Genomic DNA, 19,944 nt, shown 5'->3' with positions numbered 1-19,944 from the left:
TTTGTCTTGTAAATTACTGACCTCTAGTGTCCCGTAACCTGTTTTTGCAAAACTTGAACACTGAAATTCTTAACAGCATCTATTGCAGTGAAAAAGAGCCCTTTGGTTTGAGAAACAGCAACAAATGTTACAGTGAATTGTGGATATATGTAATACATAGGGGGAACTAGTCTCTCATGAACAGCTGTATATTGCACAGTAAATAAATGACATTAGACAATATAATTTAAGATATCTTTGATATTTAGGATTACTTTCACAGCAATACTTGACATTATTGTTTTATGAATTTGAAAAACTTAGATCTGAAGCAAAAGCCTCCCAGATTTTGAACTTTTATTCTGGCCTGTCTCATAAAACCCTGTTGTGAGAAATTGCTATTACTGAACAGTGGAGAAGGTAAAGGATAAATAAAAAGTAATTTAAAAATGAGTCTGTAATATTAGAAAATTAATGAGAAATGATGGCAGACATGCTAAGTTCAATGTTCCTGTCCTTTCTAATTACATTTAACTGCTACTACTTACAAATCAGTAAAATATTTTTGGTTGGCCTCTCATTGTGCAAAATTGGGGAAAATGGAAAGAAAAAAGATGATTTTGTTTTTTGGAAATGATTTTAAAAAAAGATAGGAAAAATAACTGCCTTGCTTACCTTATTTTATACTTCTCCCCAAATTATTGAATTTAATTACAAGATACTATGCATTGCTTTGTGAATTAGACATATCCACCTGAATTATTTTAAAGTTATTATTTAAAGATCTGGTTTTGCTTGAAAGTTTGACAGCATTAGATCTTTGCAGTTCTAATGGTCTATGCCATTTTACTTAATAGAAATAATAGGTAGTATGATTACTGTATCTTAATTTTTGCATTTTATGTCACCTTTTTCTCCCCTCTAGGTGAAGTATAAAGGAGCTGCTAAGAAAGACCTTTCCAACTCTCTTTATCAGCAGATGCCAGCCACAATTGACAGTGTATTTGCAAAAGAATTAACGCAGCTTCAGAGCAAGGTACAATTTTAGAATCACAAAAATGATTTTTAGATTAACTGCGTGACAGAATATGACCAATTTGAACAATATATTTGAACAGATACTTGACTGCCTGCTTGATTTATTTGGGTGAGTTTACCATCGCCAGTTTATGACCATAACTTCTTAACTTTAAGAACTATTCACTTTTAAAATGTTGGCAATCTTGCTCGTTATGTTTATTAAATATAAATTTAAAAACTGCTACTGCAATGAACTGCTAGTCCCATGAGGTCCATTAGAAGTACATCAATGCAGTAAGGAATTATTGAATTCAGTGACATTGCACTGCATTTATAGAATAGAAAAATCTTATACAACAACCATTTCATTTTGGATGTTGTATTAGCTTTATAAAATATTTGATGCTGAAGGGAAAAAAGGTAAAATGTTTTAGTGACTTTTAAAGACACTTACTGGTGACCATAAATATATTTCTGATGGTCTACGTACTACCACTCACAACAAATTTTATAGAATTAAAAATATGAAATCAAGTATATTGAACATAGTGTAATACATGCAAACAGTGACTAAAATAGTAAATTCCAGTTCAATTGCCTCCAGGGGCTTAAAAATATGATAGCCTTAATGTAGGCAGGTGACCCTTCACTTCCATTGATCTCAGTAGAATTGTGAGTATTAAGTATGTGTAATATGAATGAAGCTGCAGATTTTCGTTGTTACTCATGTGAATTACAGCTGATAGATGGTCATGGCTTTCTGTCCACCCAGCATTTCCACATTTTTCTTGTTTTGCCTTTCTCCTCTCTTAAAGATATTAACTGCTTATAGTTTAATACAGCAAGTCTGTGAAGTGTGCACAGTCCTAAATCCATATTATTGATTGTATCTCAATATGCATTCTTCTAATGCAGTGATTTTTTTTTTTCAAACAAAGAAAGTATTCATAAAAAAAGAAAGCCCTGAAATCTCAGGACAGCTTGTGAAGAAATGTTTTGGTTTAAAACAATGTGTTAATCAAGGTGATATTAAGCAAATATAATAACATAAAGAATATTTTAGTTTTTATAGTTTGAAATGGAACATATATACACTCAAGTTAAACTAGCACATTAGCTGAAATGACATTAATGTGACATTTCATTGTAAAGTGAGTGATTAGAAGAATTACAGTAGAAATAAATTGGGAATTAAACTTGTATAACATTTTTAAACCATTAGCTTGATTTATAAAACATTAGTTAACTAGTTTGCCACAGATTTACTCCTGGATTAATTCCAAATGACTACATTCTACATTAGTTTACGCAAATGAGTTTAATTAACGTTGGTGATGTGGCAGAAAAGATAAATAGCTGAGACTAAAAATGAAACCATTTGATTCATCAAAAAAAACCTTTTAAGGAAAAGACTGACACTTTCATTTGATATTTTTTGAAGGTTTTCTTCAATCATCCAACAGTCATAGAGAAACAAATATGCATACAGGCCAAGGGATATTTTAGCAGAAACTTTTCCTGTAAAATTCATACCATTCCCTTAGGAATAGATGCATTATAAATCATAATCTACCATAAAACTTAAAGATACGCTGACACATTTTTCCAACTTGTGGTTAGTGTTGCAGTGGACCTGAATTTAATGCTACTTTTAGAGAGATCCTAGGGGATTTTCTAGTGGAAAATCTTCTCTACAGTATTCAAATCTAATCCACATTATGCCTGTCACTGCGGTACCTAAGTAGTAGCTAATACAAGGATTTCAGATTTCAACTGGGTCAGGATATGGCAGAGAGGATTTCTGCTGCATCTTTCTAGCTGAGATTGTGCATTTACAGGTCATCACTTCAGCAAGAGAAGACCAAGGATATGCCATAGGAAGGAGAGGGAACAGCACCAATTGGCCATTGTGCCAAGTCTTCTGCAAAAAGGCAGTCTGTTTCTCAATTATAGTAGCTGATTTTAAATAGGTGCTGATTTCCTGAGAGGTGGAAAATACGAGCACGTGTCCTCCTCCCCATCCACATTAGAACAAATTTACACCTTTGACTCCCTTTTCGTGCTTCTTGGATGCAAGGCTGGGCTTGAATGCTTTAGTAGCCAGATCATGCAGGTGCTTTCTCGCTCTGTGATGCCATGTTCTCGGCAGGATCTGTAGCCTCATCTGCCAAGCAGGTGTGTCGGGACTAGGGGATCATGGTGTGGAAGAAAGGGAGCCATTGACTCTCCCTGCTACTGCCTGCTGGCACAGGACTGCCGAGGCTGGTATGCCTCTGCCGGGTGACCTCCTTACACAGGTGTGTCCTCGGCAAATGGTCTGTCCCATGATTTGATGTTAGATCCTGAAATGGTGCTGCTGCCTTGCTGCTGCTGCCCAGCAGCTCCATTTTCAGCCTTTTTATCACACTCATGATTTAGGAACTTGGAGGCAACTAGGGGAAATTTCCTTTTTCTCATGAGAACTTATTCCCCACCTAAAGCTGCTCTCCTCACCAGAACAAACTGCCATAGCACCATCTGTCACTTTTGCATGCTCTCACTAATATGGCAATTGTCCTTAACTTCCACAGAGCCAGGACTTTGTTCTGCAGGATTCCAGCCATACAATGTCAGCACTGACAGGATCTTGCCATAATGGAGAGTACAACACCCTGACAGTTGTGGTTCTCCTCCTGTGGAGCTTTCTCCCCATATTGGCTGTATTGATTTATGCTCAATTGCCTGTTCAAAATACACAGGAAAGACTAAATCAAGACCACCTCGGCTGGTTTTTGCATAAAGCCCGCATTTTCTCTTTTGTGTTTTACACAGAACTGGCACCCATAAAGAAGGAAATCCATCTGAAATTTTGACAAAAAGCCATGATGCTATGGGAAAAAAATATTCCAGGGGAATGAAAATGAAGTTTTGTAGCCCCACATACTTGGGTGGCTTTTATCAATATTGGTTTTGCCTTTATGGAGAAAATTTGACTGTTGTCTTCTAAATAGCTTTCTTGAGGGTGAGCAACAGATTTTCCTCCCTGTGTCCCTTTTGTTGTAGCTGTCCCCACAGTAAACTAGAGAGGAACAGGAGAAATCCCTGTCCCCAACGTGTAACTTCACCCTCCTTGCCAGCCTACAACGGTCTCACCAGTTTCCCTCTTCTCTGCAATGAGAAAATAAAGTTGATGGGAGCAGTCTAGGCAAGGAGGCCTCATTTTGATTTTCCTGAGAGGAAATGGACATTTTCTGGAAAAATTGCAACTTTCCTGTGGAAAACATTTCTGAAGGAAAATTTCTGATCATTGCTAGCTTTGCGCCAAGTCTTTCTCTTGTCTGAAGACCAGTATACTGAGTTCTTCCTTACGCAGAACATTTTTTTTTTAATAAGGTGTCACAAACAATGATAAAGGTATTTAAAATTGCCTGAGGGGGAAACAATGTTGAAAAAAAAGTATGTGTTTCATCACTTTTTTCATCACTTTATTTCTGCCATAAGAAGAGATTGCACTGTTTTTCTTCTTATCTGAAAGGAATAATCTAAAGCAAACTGAAGGCAGTTTAATTTTCTCCTTTGCACAGGGCAATATCTCAAATAGTAACTATATGTCAATGCTCAACAGTTCTTTTCTTTTTGTTTTCAAAGATGATGAGCCAAGTGAATCTTAAGCAATATTTTCAACTTCCAGAGAAAGTTTCAGAATTTTTTCTTACTCCTTTTTACTTTAATATGTATTTACTTTAATATACTTTTAATATGTACTAATATAATATATTAATATACTTTTAATAGATATTTTACTTTAATATGTATTTTTTTACTTTAATATGTATTTACTTTAGTATCCTTTTACTTTAATATGTATTTTTTTTTACTATGATAAAACTATTTTTGTGGTTTACTGCATTGTTTACATTCATATTACATATTATCAGACTGTTTTATATATTTCTTCAGGTTTTTTTTATGGTATCAAATCTCATGTTCAAGATTTCCTCTTTTTTATGGTAGCAGGTATTAGTCTCCTGAAGTTCTCTAGTACTGTTTTACACAACTACATCAGATAATCTAATTCTCTATCTAGAGATTAAAATGGCATTTTCTGTGTTCTTGAACATTTCCTCCTACAAAATCTGACATTGTGGATTTTAAGTTTAGAGCTCAGCTTACTGACTACAAAGGGAAATAAAAAAATAAAAATTTAATAGTGTTTAAAGTATTCCAAAACAGAGGGTCAGTCAGAGATATGTTAAAAGAGCACAAAGCCTTCGTTAATGCAGCTTGCTATTGACACACTGGTGTACAAGGGAGATAAGAAAAATAAAAAATGAGTACTTACAAATTAGTTCAATCTGAAGTCATACCTACTTAAATAATTGCCTTGTATATCTGGAGTTAATAAATGGTGCCGCTACAGAGTAGAGGGTATGTCAATGACCTGTAATACTTGAGCTCTCTGTAGAGTAATTTCATATGTAGATGAAGAAAATTCAGTTTAGCTAAAACTTCAAAATTAACGTGAAATGAGAAATAAGTGTACACATGCTAACATGTAAAATAATGGTTCTAAGAATATTGATGAAATAATATTTTTTTTTTCCCCATGCTTTCTTGGAACTGGTTATAATTCTGGGAATAGTTTTGCACTACACTGTCCAAAACTAAACCAGGCAGTTATTGAACTCCTCCTAGCTTGTGGTGCCTTCAGATTACTTGAGTCAGTTAATAAGAATAATGTGAAAAGATAGGAAGAACACAGCTTTCAAATAGCAATTCCTACAATAAGCTAAAGAAACTGTCATCTTTTCCCATGATAGTGGACACTCAATTGTAATTTCTGTTAGTTTTCTCATGTTGGGAGTTGATGTGCTTTTGTTTTTTGATGTCTTGGCTACATACCCATTCACCAGCAGAAAAATATAGAAGTTGAACAGCAAAGTGGCAATGTAATAAGATATCTGTAAATGAGTAGATTTTGGAAATAATGGTACGGCTCTGATTTTCAGAATGGTGTTAAGTGGGGAACATCTTAAAAGTGACAATCTGAAGTGGGAGAAGTAGCAAGAGTTTTTGTGGCCTAAGTTTATATAGTAGTTACACTTTTGCAGGGGATCGTTTGTTAGTGATGCTTGTGTTGTTAAATATTACTTGCTTTGCCAGTTGCAAGATGTAATCAGTATAGGGAGGTTATAGACCATTTCTTATTTCAATTTAAGTTGTGTTTGTTTCCTCAGAGGCCTGATTGTGTTGGATTTACACTGTGTAAGGAGATGGCACATTTTAAGCTTCCTAATTTGATACTTTCATTCATATAGTAGCAGTGCGAAAAAGCCCACCACCTTTTTGTCTTAATCTTTCAGCTTATGTATCATTTTGTAATCTGAGATAGTCAGGGCAGATACTAATATATTGCCTTTTGCATCCTCATCTGCGACTCAGATGCAATCTTGCTGCCTTAAACACAGATACAACATTTTCTCACAGTTCTAGTATCCTGTCCCAAAAGATTCTGAACCACCGTAGTCAAGTGTTCCCATCTCAAAACTTTCACAGTGTTCTTTTATTGCTATCAAGGGTTTTAGTTTCAAATCCTTCTCCTCCTGGTCGGCTTTCAATCTTATTTAGTATTTGCTGTTTTCTTAGGGATTATTTTAATGCTTGGTCCTGAGAGCTATTAGAAAATGAATTTACTTGATGCTTGCTGCTTCTTCAGGCATCAAAACCTGGTGAATTTTCTTAATGTAAGCCTAAAAGCTTCTGACAAAGATAAGTGCAAGATCAGCTTTTCAGGCAGTTTTAGTATGTGAGTGTGTGTATATTTAAGTATAACACAGTTCAGTGAAAGCTGGATGAATGCCCAACATTGAGCTCAGTTTCTATTATAAAAATAAATTTGTTTATAAACTCACAATCCAATTCCATTTTCCTTTACCGTGATGACAATTGAATGTAAATATTATTTTTCTTCGTCAACCTGGGGGCTAGTCAAAATCTGTATTGTCCTAGTAATTTCCTAACAGTGGAAGAAATAGATGTTTGGGCCATGAGTATTTCATGTAAACCTGTTTGTTTATGAGGAATGCACAAAATCTTTTCTTTTTCTTTCTGAAAATGGGAAAAAAAAAAAGAAACATTAGGAAATATTTACTTAGCTGATAGATTCGAGTGTGTTTTGAGCAAAAAAGCTTTCCCTTATTCTTTTCCCTGGGCTGTCTTCTCACTGTGTTAAGGTTAATTTTCTGTTTCTGTATGTTTCTTTTTCTTCCTCCTGTCTACTCACACCTCTGCTGCAATAACAGACTCAGAGAAACCTCTCTGCTGACTGTGCCTCATATGCCTCTGTTTTGGGTAGAAGCTGCTCTTGTTTCAGGACTCTGGTTCCATTAAGGAACTTAATTATTTATTACATTTCTTCCCGAATACAGGCACGCTGTGACACTAGGTTTAACCGAGCTCATATTATTTCTTCCTAGGTCACAGAAGTATAATGTTGCTCTTTTCAGGTTCTCTATAAACAAAAACATGATGCGGAGAAAGGAACTTCAGATTATGCATATATGAAGGAGCCTCCAGATATTAAGCATGCCATGGAAGTCAACAAACACCAGAGTGATGTAAGTACTCTCCCATCTGAAATGAGTTCACTTGTTTGGGGTAGATACATCTATTGTAGCTAAATGAAATGAATTCGGCATGGAATATTTTCATATTTCATTAGTTGGTATTTTTTTACATTTTTTGCTTTGAAATAAATTGGGACATAATGTCTATTTAAAATACAATATGAGTAATGGTTTGTGCCTTTTATTCTAAACTGCAGTGGAAAGCAGTTCTTATTGTTTATTAGTTGTAATTGTTATTAAGTGCCATCAGTTTGAAATAAAATTACAAAGACAGGTTCTCTGAATTCATGTGTACCTACTTGTACTTAAAAGTGTATAAACCTCTGTTTTCATGAACACCGGCATGGTTTCAGTGTCTTATGCTCTCAACATTTGGGTAGTTCTTCAAGGGTTCTGTTTAGAGGATAGAGGGGGGCTCTTTCTGCCCTGCTCGTGCACACTTTTATGCACGTGAATAACTTTGTTTCCATCTCGTGAGTACGTATTTAATGAGTTCCAAAGAACAATTTATGACTTATTTTGAAGAATCTGAGCCATAGAGTTCAATTTGATGGCTGGCACTAGTTTGCGCCATTGGCCAAAGTATTTGGTCTTGTAGTTTTACTTAAATAATTTACAAAGAAATTGGAGTATTTAGCAAGTTGGGTGGGCTTTTTTTTTTTTTTTTTTTTTTTTTTTTTACAGCTGCTTGTTAACTTCTTGAAGTTCTTTGGGTTTTCACAGTATGAAAAGCCTAATAATAGTATTTACATTTTTTATTAGTTTCAAGTCAGGTTTGATTTCGTGGTTGAGCTACATTATACTAGCTCAATGCACCATTGCTAGGGGTGGAAATGCTACCAAGATTAGTGTCTTGAATTATACCAATGCAACTTTGAAGAAAAATATCTTAGGTTTTGTAAAAGCTTGTTTATGAGAAAAGAAAATTTTAGGAGAAGATTGGCTAAAATAGTGAGGTCATTAAAGTGTACACAAAACCCGTAAGAGCAGCTGACATGTAAATTCCTTTAAAGTTAGGATCCATTTCCATTCTTAGGTAAGCAAGTCAAGTCAGGTAGGTATGTGATTTTATAACTCTAATTTCTCTGATAAATGGGATATTTGTTTGCTGCTAACAATATAGAAAATGAAGCTTGGGTGTTCATCTTGAATTAACTTAAATTTATCCTTTCTTCTCTACTGACAGTGTAACAAACACTCTTAGGTTATGTAGGCTGAAAGCTAAATGTCAATGTTAGATGTATGTCCATGTGTGCAGAATCTTGACAGCTGGCTGCTGATTAAAAGGCTGCTGGAAAACTTCAGGGAAGCATTATATTTGAAGAATAACTTTTTCTTCTGCTGGGAAATACCTGCGTTGGAACTCCCTACAGTAATTTGCAACCTGCCTTGATTACAGAATTCCCTCTTCCTGTCAAACTCAGGCTGTCTCTAGTGTTGGAAGCATCAGGATGTCAGATTGACGGAGGGTAGGACCTGGAACATGAACTTCTCTTCCCATAAGCAGGAGGTTTTTTTACCTAGCAGTAGGAATGATGGTGGACTACTAGGGAAGGAAATAATGTTGGGAAGAGAGATGGGAATCCCTCTCAGAGAAGGTGGTGGGACCAGGAGGATTGCAAGACGAGTTTTTAAATCAAATTCATCATGGTCTGAGGATTAGTATGCTAGTGCAAAACCCATTTCCCTTCCACAGCTGTACATCACCTGCTAACAGAATTAAGGAGAGCAGGGTACAGATGTGAGAGTAAATGAAATTCAGTTGTTTCATCTTCTTTCACCCTTAAAGCAAGAAAAAAAAAAAAAAAGGAAATTAAGGCAGACATAGGAGGGAAGGATGTTTTGATAAATGAGAACTTTTAACAGCATGTTAAAAATAATGAAAAAATATGACGGAAATTATTTTCAGCCTCAGCAAACTTCATAAAAATCAAACAAGTCCTCCGTATCCAACATAAAACTCCAAGCAGTTAGTTTCATCCGTTTAAGAACAGGTTCTTTCTGGTTGCTCATGGGGAGCCGCAGTGCAATGGGGATACATCTTTATCACACATAAAGGAGCAACTTATGTAAGTCCAGTTATTGTTCAGTGGAGTTCCACAGCTTCTGTGGGTAATTGGGCACCATGGTGAATAGCTGTGGATTTCTTATTTTGTAAGTACAGGTTTAATTAAGAGCTATGTGAGTTTTCATCTCTGAGTCAAAGCGTGGAATAGCGAGCATCCCAAATGTGGAGCATTTGTCTTTCTGAAATATATCAGGCTATTAGTAGAATTGCAGCTTTGAAAGTGCAAGGCAAAAGGAGGGAAACTACTGGGGGAATAGAAGGACAAAGCTCTTTTATCCACCACTCAGTACAGTATACCTATGGGAGCAGAATGCGTGTTTACCTACAATGCTCTGCCAACTCAATTCAACCTTTACATGCAGGGTTTGCATCTAATAGGATTAGGATGTGTTTAAGACTATTTACTCAGCCTTAAAATAAGGCTGACATTTATACTCAACTCTGTGAAATGTGCAATTTCCTTTAAAAATTAAGACTGTATTCAACTTACAATACATTTGTGCTGACATTTTGAAACTGTCATGTGCTGTAGGCCTTCGCACCACTTTGAATATCATTAACACGCTGTATAAGCGTGGGCTGAACTGCATAATAGGGAAATACTGTAAAATCTCCTGAACAATGTGATCATGTATAAGAAAAACATTTTTCTCTTCTTCATACTTAGACTGAAGAAAATTGCTCTCAAAAGAACAAAAGTGACTTTTTAAATGATAGGAAATTTACTTGAAAAATAATTTAAATACTACATAATGCTTGAACGAACACATGTTTATCCAAACCAAGGTACTTTTCTCTATAAATTGTGTTTGTGTTTTGTGAAGTGAATGTTAATGATGTGACTTTGGCACACAAAGGCATTTGGAAAAAAAGTGAAGTAAGCACCATGAGGCTACTTTATGCCATTTATCTGATGTCATTTAGCTTATCTAGAAGTTTCCAAACGTGCGACCAAAATTGGGTGGTGGCCCGTAGAAAACCATCAGGTCACGAAATAGTAGTTTGCCTTACATGTAGCTGAGGATCAAATGGATGGAAGAACATAACTGCACAATGAAATGACATGACAATTAAGTTTCTAAAGTGAAGCAAACACTTGCTGCATAGTGCCTGGGTAGAAGCTGCACACAGCATTTGATGAAAGTCCTTGAAGCTGTGGATCACAGTTTTGTCTGTTCCGTGACCTGGTCCATCACTGGGCATTATGAATAGCAAAACTGCATTAAGTATTTGTACAACAATTTGTATATTCTGCTTGGTTAAAATTATTGATTCTTCTCACGGCATTACATTGTATGAAATAAGGACGTGGTGGTCTGATTTTACAAATAAGAAAACTGTAATAAACTCACCTGTGGACGTTTTAAAAGACAGTTTGCAAATCTGAGGTTGGAGTCCTGGTATCTTCTCTCTTACGCTTATGTATGAAACAGTGCTGCTTTTCAGATGTTAGTGGACAGTTGGGCAAACTTTTGATGTACGTGTATTCTCTTTGCAGTCCATATGATGTCAGTAGTGGTAATTTATAATGTTTCACTGACCATCTAAATTTGAATATTGAAGAAGTCCATATTGTCTTAAGAGTAAGCTTTTTTTTTCATGTTCAGGATATTGTGCAGTCACAATCCACAGACAAAAAAAGAAGTTTACATTCTTTCTGATAAGACCAGATCAGCAGATCTTAAACTTGATGTGCTTAAACACCATCAATAACATACCAAAATGTCGATGTTTGTTTTGATGCAGATCATATTAAAGCCAGGCTTCTTCTGGCTCTCTATTCAGCATCTGCATTAGAAAAATCACCTTTCACTGACTAACTTTCTGCTGACAGTGGTTGTCAACAGCAGGTCCCCCTGGACCACTTCCAACTGGTGCTGAAAATGATGTGTTTACTCCTGATGTAATTGGGACCAATCAATTTTCAAGCCCATTACTGGAAAGGATGACTGCATCAATCTGTAATGGGCCAGAAATGTGTTTGTCTCTTCTACACGAGCTGGGAAACGGTTTTCAGCACTGGTTGAGTGGGGATCAGAAAAGCTGTTGCCAATGATGATTGTCACCGGCTAGTCATTTTCTTAGTGTTGATGGACCCCAAAGTGCAGATGAGAGAAAAGGGGGCAGAAACACAGTTGACAGGCCATTAGTTAGTGAACTTGCAGCTCTTAGGGACAAACAGTAAGAGACAAATTCTCTTGCAGACAGGTGTGCCCAGCTCCTTGCTGACTTCTGTGTCTGTATATCAAGAGGGCAAAATGTGTTCATAGCTGCTTGTGCATATTTTAATAATTTATTACTTATAGCTTGGAATAGTTTTTGGAATTGGAATAGGGGAGAAGACAAAAGACTGCAGGAAAGGTCTGAGTCCTTTAAACCCAGGTGTGCTTGGGTCACCGTGTAGCAGAAGTTTCCATTTGTTGATTGACAACCTGAGATGTTTTGCAGCCTTGTTAGAAATCTGTTTACTTTGCAGCATTGTAGTGCATTCCAGTGCGCTTGCACCATTGTGAAAGGTGAAGCCTCTTCAGGACCCTCAGCTGGAGTAAATAGACTGGCATGTTTATCCTCAGTAGACCTTATGCCTTTTTATAAGAGCTGGAGGTTTGGCCCTGTTACAGTTAGTCCACTAATTATGAGCAAGTCCTGAATATTTTCTGTGCTTTGCAAAAAATACTGGCAATTCAGAGTATGTAGTCACATTTGGGATTAAAGATAAGAAATAATTCTGTGATTCTGTGATTCTATGAAATGTCTTTTGTTCAGACTATCGTTTTTTAAAAATATTCAACAATGTAGCCACTTTTTATTGTAATTTCAAGTTGGGGTAGAAATATAATTTAAATTTAGGTAATATTTGTAATTTACTATTTTCAACTTCAAAACTAGAGGTGGTACAATTTTTTCCGCTCTTTGTCCTCGCTTCTTTCTTGCTTGCATTTCCCACTGGTCTGCTGTAACTCTCCATTTAGGTCTTTCACTGCTGCTCTTAAGTTGTCAGTATCTCAGTTGCTTTTTCCTGTGCAAAGGCCAGTTTGTGCAGATGTTTCGTAGACCAGTGGTCCTCATCAAAAGGAGTAATTCTTGAGCCTTTGGTGATGTTTTTTTGGTAGGGCCTGAGCAATCCTTTGAAGTGAAGATTGAGTAAGGGCGTGGTGTAATGCTGGGAGGTTCCAGTCAGGGTTTGAGCCTCTGGGTAAGGGGCTGAACCAGCTCAGCAGAAAAGATGTCCTGTTCCCTGGGTGCTTCTGCTGTTTCCTTTCTTTTGTTGCTTGACCAGGCTTCGTTTTCTCTTCTCCCTTCCTGTAGGCTTCTCCGCTTTCCATCTTCGCGGTGTTTACGGGTGCACACACCAAGCTGGTTGCTTTGCCCTCTCTACATCTGTTCCCCTGCTCTCTTGGAATAGCTCTGGTTTTACTGTTTTAACACAGCACTATAAACAAAAAAAAATATTTCACTAGATGGAACAGAATAGCAGCTGTGTAATAGAGGCCAGCACACTGTCCCAATGGGAAAGGGTCAGCATCCAGGGATTGAGGTTATTCAGGAAATGGGAAACATATTTTTTCTTTCTTTGGCCTACCTCTGACAAACTACTGTTCTGCTGCATAACATTTTTATTCTCACTGGAGTATGACAAGCTGCAGAATGGAGCAAATATATATTGCAGACATTTGTAAAATGCTAGATGACTTTCCCTCAGACATAAGTAATAGGTATACTGGTTTAGGTGCAGGAAGAATAATAATTCACTCAGGAAAAGCTATAGCAATTGGCCTTGCATCTAATATAATTGAAAATGGTGAAATATAAAGGACTGTCACTGTCTTATCCTGCCCCCCTTTCTCCCTGAAATTAACCACAATCCATTATTTCATGTACTATATGATCATGTCATTTGGGAGCAATAAGTGACCACATTTCCTCAACTTTATCACCACTATTCCTGATTCTCTGTTGTTAAATTCACTCCATTCCTAATTTCTATTTTGAGCACATATGCTGGCCTTTAATTTGCAATTTACATGGATGATAGGGTGCTATTCAGAAACCTGTTTCTGCTGCCTTTGTGGTTTTCACCTCACCTCATGTGGTCATTAGGATGAACAGCATATAATTAACTAAATTCATGTAAAGCCCTGAATTGCAAATGCTTGTCTTTACATCTAGTTTCTTAAAAAAATAGCATAAATTTAAACCTAACCAAAACAAAACTTACAGTGGTTTTAACAAACTGTAAGAAATAGTTTATATCTTCTTTGTAAGAGAATCTTTGGGCTGTATTCTTCCAACCCATTTATTTATTTATTTTGTCAGTGATTGCACTCGTGTGTCACTCATTGTAGGTTAAAAATTGTAAGATCTATTTGTGGGCAAGCAGCCAACATTGAAGCCTATTTAGCTTGTCTACTTAGCTGAAGCCATATGGGTCCAAAATTACTTTCCTGTTGCCTGTAAAATATTTGCCAAAAAGTAAGATTTTTTTCTTTTCTTTTTACGGTAACATTTCTACAAATTATATTTGTTGTTGGGTGCTGCAGTTTATGAGTTTGTTGCATTGTATCCGAAGTAAAACTTTACCTTGGAAATAGGAACTAGATGCAGAGCTTATAAGCGAAGCTTCAAGCTGAGGACTTTCTTGATGGTGAAATACAATGCTGAGAGGCTGGCTAACTTCACTAAACAACAGAAGAAAATCGAAAAGACTCTCCAGTAAAGCAGGAATTATTCTGATACTTTCTATTTCCTGTAGACTTTATTTTCTGTTTTCTAACTTTTGCCTGAAACTTCAGTTTCTCAGACACTTTTGAATACCAGGGACGATTTTCTTAATCATTCAGAATAATTCAGTAAGACAGCTCTTGGAAATTGGCTTAGATTGGCACATGTGCTACAGCAAAGGAGAGGAAAAACTCTACAGACCCTGGAGAGGGAGAAGAAGGATAACTTGTGGTCTCGGAACTCTGTAACGTCCCTGAGGTCTATGCTGTTCCTGTGATTGCTTTGCTAAATGGAGAATGTTTGGACTCTCCTACCTGTGGTTTAGCCTTCTGGCCAAAGTTTTCTGAGCCCATTCATTATAGTAGTGGCTTTTGCACAAAGAGAAAGATTCAGTCTTGTACTCCACATGCTGGAACACTCAACCTTCTTGTTCCCATGATTGTGTAAAGGAGATAAGTGGAGTTGTGGGGAGTGGGGGGTGCTGGGGTGGAGTTGTGTCATTGAATTACATACCAGCTATACGGCTGTCTATTACTGAGAAACACGTTCACTGTGGCAGAATTACAGTTTCTGTTCAGTGTAGCTGCAATCTGCTAGGCTGCAGTGCTCAGTATCATATTGGGGGGAGTTTATATTAAAAAGGGGTACAGCATAGAAAAAATGCTGTACTCTTGGAAGTTCTCTGAAATGTAATGATAAAACCTAATATTTGGGTCTTTGCAGTGCTTTCATTTTCTTCTATGCTTCTAAGCAAACCCATTTTTCATTTTAATATTTTATTTTATGCTTCTGAATTTCTTTCTTATCCTGTTAACCTGTGTGTGGGTCTTACTAAATAATCCCTGTCAAGCAGGACTGTGTTGGAATAAATTAGGCAGGGTTGTGTTGAATTTGATGGCTGAATTGATAGGTCATTCAAAGGCTATTCATAAACTTACAATGTTTCTGCTTGTTTGTTTTAAACAAAACTGTTTTTTGTTTGACAGGTATCCTATAGGAAGGATGTGCAAGATACTCACAGATACACTGAAGTGCTGAACAGGCCAGACATAAAGATAGCAACTGAGATAACAAAGATAATAAGTGATGTATGTTCTCCTGTTACTCTATTTGTATTTTTTAGACATGTTATTTTAGGTCTTCCAATTTTAGTCAGATTGTCTAGAATGCTGCTGAAATTCTCAAATGTCACGAGCAGAAAACCTGCAATCCCCAAATCAGAAATGGAGGTTTGATTGAAAAAAACCCCAAACCCTAACAAAACCAAAACCTTTGCCTGGTATGTTACAAAGTTATGGGTTTCTTCTATCTTGATGTTGACAGTATGACCTTTGCAATTATTGGTCATTGATCTAAAGACAACGTTGAGCTTACTAAAGTTGGTTTTGTTTCAGCTTTATTCATGATAACCATTCCCAAAATAAGTCACATGCTCGTATGCTATACTGCACTTCAGAAGACAGACCAAGCCTTTTTTCACCTCAGTACAAGAGACGCTCACATCCCAGGACTCCCCTTCCTCCTCCCATCTCGGCCATCAGTGACAGGGAAACGCAATTCCCTGCTGTCCTTCTGAGAGCTGTGCAAACACGCCACCTCTTGCATGGGGGCTCTCCTCCCCAAACTCCTCTCTCAAATTCTTTTCCCTCCTACTGTGACATCTGCTAATGGATAGGTCAAGGAGCAGTTTGAGAAGTAGCAATGTGTGATGCAGTTTAATATTTTATTGTAGACAACTCAAAGAATATATATATTAAGAGCCCAGAACCAAGATTTTAAGTAACTGCAGAAACTATTGTTTCATGGAAGACTGACTAGGCATCTATGGAGGGATGGTTTTAAGAGACCTGAAGTCCACCTTTTGAATATTCAGGGTTTTCTGAGAACCAAGAACTTCTTATAAGCCTTGCGTTCAACACTCAAATTTACTAATTGCGGTTCAAACCCCCTTTGAGTTAGAGTGGCTTTGGGACTTTTATTTCTCTCAGTCTGTTGTTATGAAGTGTCCTTGCTGATTCACAGTGCCGGAGTAATGCAAGAAACCTATTTTAGGCAATGGGTAATTTTGTGAATATCGCAAAGCACCTATTGTCGATTCATCTGTGCTGATTCCTAATGCATTGTGGAAAAAAAATTGCAGCAATTTGCATGGGAGGCAGTTCAGCTGGAAAGATCACGTAACACCAGTCCTGCGGGACTAATTCCGCTCTGTTACACCAATGCAACCTCACTGACATCCAGCAAGATTGCAGTGGTAAAACTGAGAGTGGAATTTGACCTTAAATTTCAAAAAAGCTGCCCCTCAGCCTAGTTTTGTTTCAAGACTAGTTTCAGCAGCTACAAATAATCTTGTGTAAACTGCAGCCCCTGTTGTAAGAAATGCTGAGCCACTGTAACTCGTTCTGCCTTGATTGGGAGAACAATATTTCTCAGGCTTAAGCTATGCATTTGGTTAAAGTTGAATTTTGTGAATGCTGTGCATTGTGTTTTACAATAAATAAATATTACGTTGTTAAGGAGCTGAAGCCTGAAAAGGGTTTTTTTTTTTTGGAGCTGATTAGAACAGCTCTGAAAGTAGTGTCAATGCAGATCACTAAATGAGGCTTTTTCTACTAACTTTAATGCTTACATTTTTCTTGGTAAAAAAACCCAAACAATTTAATAGTGATTCATATTCATTTTTTTAAGGCTGAGTACAAGAAAGGAAGGGGAGAGATGAATAAGGAGCCTGCTGTGCTTGGAAGACCAGATTTTGAACATGCTAAAGGAGTTTCAAAACTGTTAAGCCAAGTAAGATTCTCTGTCATTTTACAATGACTTCATTCAGATATCTCATTCCTAGTAAAGCAAGAAAATATTTGGATTTTTAGATGATTATCTCTAATTGCATGAAGATTATGTTCTCCAACTCTTTTCATACAATATTGCAATGACTGGTAAATTTAAGATTCTTAGGAAACAGAATATACATTTTTATACAAAAATACAATGAACTTTGACTGTTGCAACTCATCTTTTGTGGAGATGGTGTATATTTATACAGATTATCTAGGATTTCTAAAATATTAACTGTATGTAATTTAAAGGCAAATTTTGCTACTCATTCAGTTTGAGTGGAACCTTACTCTGTGATTAATCCCACTGAAGTAACTGGGGTCTTTTGTGTAACTGCTGGCTAATGTGAGTAATGGGATCTGAATTTGGCCTGACAGGCAAACCACCTGCCTTCCCATCCCCTGAAACGGAACTTATATGTACTACTTTCTTTTATATATTAACCTCAAAAAAAAAAAAAAAGGAAAAATTGAGGGATTACTTTAGTCTATAACTAAAAAGAAAGCTGAAAATACAAATATTTCCTCTTTTCCTCCTATGAGTCTTCTACTCATAAGACTCTACTACAGATCAGCCTGACATCGTGAGAAGGGATTTTTGACTGCTGACCTGTTCTTTTTTTTTTCTTTTTTTCTGGAGTAGTTCTTTAACAGTGCCTTGCATAATCCTCACTAGTAATCCTGTCAGGCTACACTTAGAGCTTTTGTAAATCCAGGAACAAATTCTGCCCTCCTGTAGGAGGAGGATAACGCTCTTTGATTGCAGAAGGCTGTGTCTGTCTTACCAGAACTATAAAAAAAAGCCAAACCCAAGTGTAGTAGTGTATACACTAGAACAGTCTGAAAATCAGTGTTGTGTAACAAATACTTGTGATTTGGCTAGATAGTAAACATCTTCCCTAGAACTAGGAGAAAATGAGAATAATGTGGCATAAAGAACAAGCTGCAAAACAGTGCAGTGTATGTGTGTAAGAGGCTGAGCTCCTTTTGCTGTCGCCAAACGTCCTTAGATATCTGCTACGTGATTTCCTGTTTCACACTGAACCATCATTAACTTTGAAGCATTAATACTGCACAAAATGAAAAAGAAGAAAATAGATGTTTTTCATTGCTTTGTTAATGATGTGTTCAGAATCAAAATTAGTTTGTCTTTTCCAAATAGATTTCTTTCTTCCATTTTCAAATGGATCATGTGCTCATTCCTCTGCTGATGGGCAAGCCTGCTAAGAGGTTCTTTTGTGTTTAGCATTGTACAGGCTTGGAAGTCCACCTGTGCTCTCTAGGAGAGCTAGTGCTATGCTGCTGTCGCTTATAGGAAAGGGAGCTGTCTGTCATTTAGCAAACATCTTTAGTGGTATTTAAAAGGGTTCATGTCTAAATTTAGCGTGTGGTATCCTTTATTTCTATTCAGTGGCTGTCTACACACTCCTTTCCTTGCAGCCTGTTTCAGAATCTAGTGGGCTTGCAGCTGCCTGTCATCGCAAATGGGACCACAGCGGATCCCTTTCCAATAGCCCTCTCCATCTCACTCAGGCTGGTACCCCTGAGGTTGTGGCCAACAATCGCAACAATCAAAAAACACCAGCTGGATCATGGGGTCTTGCAGGCTGGTGCTGAGCCAGCTGCATCATTGGCTTCATCAATGCACTTTTTATCTCATTTTTATTAGATGTGCTTTTCCTCTTGAACAATGCATGCTGCATCTGCAAAAGCTTTATAATAGAGTCTCTTCACTGCCAGGGACTGGGATGGCAGCAGTTCCAGTTGAGATCCTTCTGGAGAAGAGAGAGAGCATTTGGTGTGAAATTTAAACTTCTTTAGAAAGCCCAAATAGTGCAAAAGGTGCAGCAGGAAGAGAGGAGCGGTTGACAGAACGTAGCTTGCTTATAGTTTATTTGTAAAGAAGATTCTTACTAAACCTTGTTGGTGCAAGTTCTGCAGCCACTGCGCCTGGATCCAGGTTGTGGGATCCTTCCTTCTCTTGTCCTCTCCTCAGTCTACGTTGTTGTGGCTGCTTGTGGTGTGCGTGACGGGCCATGTACTTTTAGAAAGGGACGCAGTGCTTCTGCCGGACACCCTGCTGCCAGCCATCTGCATACAACAGCACTGGAGGCTGCTGATACCGGGCTGCTTTCAGCACTGGGGAGGTGCACCCAGCAATTTCCCACCTCCTGTGGAGGAAAGATGGTGGCCATGAGTTGTCTAATGTTTCTATATATTATTTGAATCCTCATAACACTTAGACACACTGGTCATAAATCAAGAGCACAGAAAAAAAGAAGATGACCGCTGCGTCCAAAGAGCGGGGCGGTGGGGCAGGATGAGGAATGCACCTGTGCGGTAGGAGAGGAAGAGCCCTAAATGTGGGTCAGTCATGTCAGTCCTCTTCATTCAAGGATTGTGAAGCAGGCTTGTAACAATTACAAGATTTAAAAAAATGTTAAAGTTAATGATCTCTTTATTGTCTCCAGACTTTCTGGCTTTTGGGGTTTCCATTTGTTTCTCAGCAAATGGGAGCATTATAAACTTCTTGTGCTGAAAGTTGATAATCTCCCTTAATAGCATGAATCTATAAGCTGCGACATGCAGAGAAATATTAGTTATTTGACCCTCACAGTAAATTTGCAAAGTTGACAATTCTGATGGATGTAATGGGAAGAGAAGATGATAACATGTTTTAATGTGGTGCATATGGGTAGGTAATTTAGGGAGTATA

At 37.3% G+C, this 19,944-nt stretch overlaps 1 protein-coding gene across 1 annotated transcript in view; it reads left to right on the top strand.

Moving 5' to 3' along the window:
* The window catches only part of NEBL (nebulette), a 90,202-nt gene that overhangs the window by 8,534 nt on the left and 61,724 nt on the right, over nucleotides 1-19,944 (top strand). Inside the window, exons 4-7 of the mRNA XM_009887131.1 lie at nucleotides 905-1,015; nucleotides 7,485-7,595; nucleotides 15,381-15,482; nucleotides 17,083-17,184. Coding sequence (XP_009885433.1) covers nucleotides 905-1,015; nucleotides 7,485-7,595; nucleotides 15,381-15,482; nucleotides 17,083-17,184 — 426 coding nt within the window. The remainder of the gene's footprint in view (nucleotides 1-904; nucleotides 1,016-7,484; nucleotides 7,596-15,380; nucleotides 15,483-17,082; nucleotides 17,185-19,944) is intronic.

The sequence above is a fragment of the Charadrius vociferus genome, unplaced genomic scaffold (genome assembly GCF_000708025.1).
Source record: "Charadrius vociferus isolate BGI_N301 unplaced genomic scaffold, ASM70802v2 scaffold126, whole genome shotgun sequence".
In the NCBI taxonomy this organism is placed as follows: Eukaryota; Metazoa; Chordata; class Aves; order Charadriiformes; family Charadriidae; genus Charadrius; species Charadrius vociferus.
Note: the sequence above shows the minus strand (reverse complement) of the source record. Positions and strands in the feature narration are given on the sequence as shown.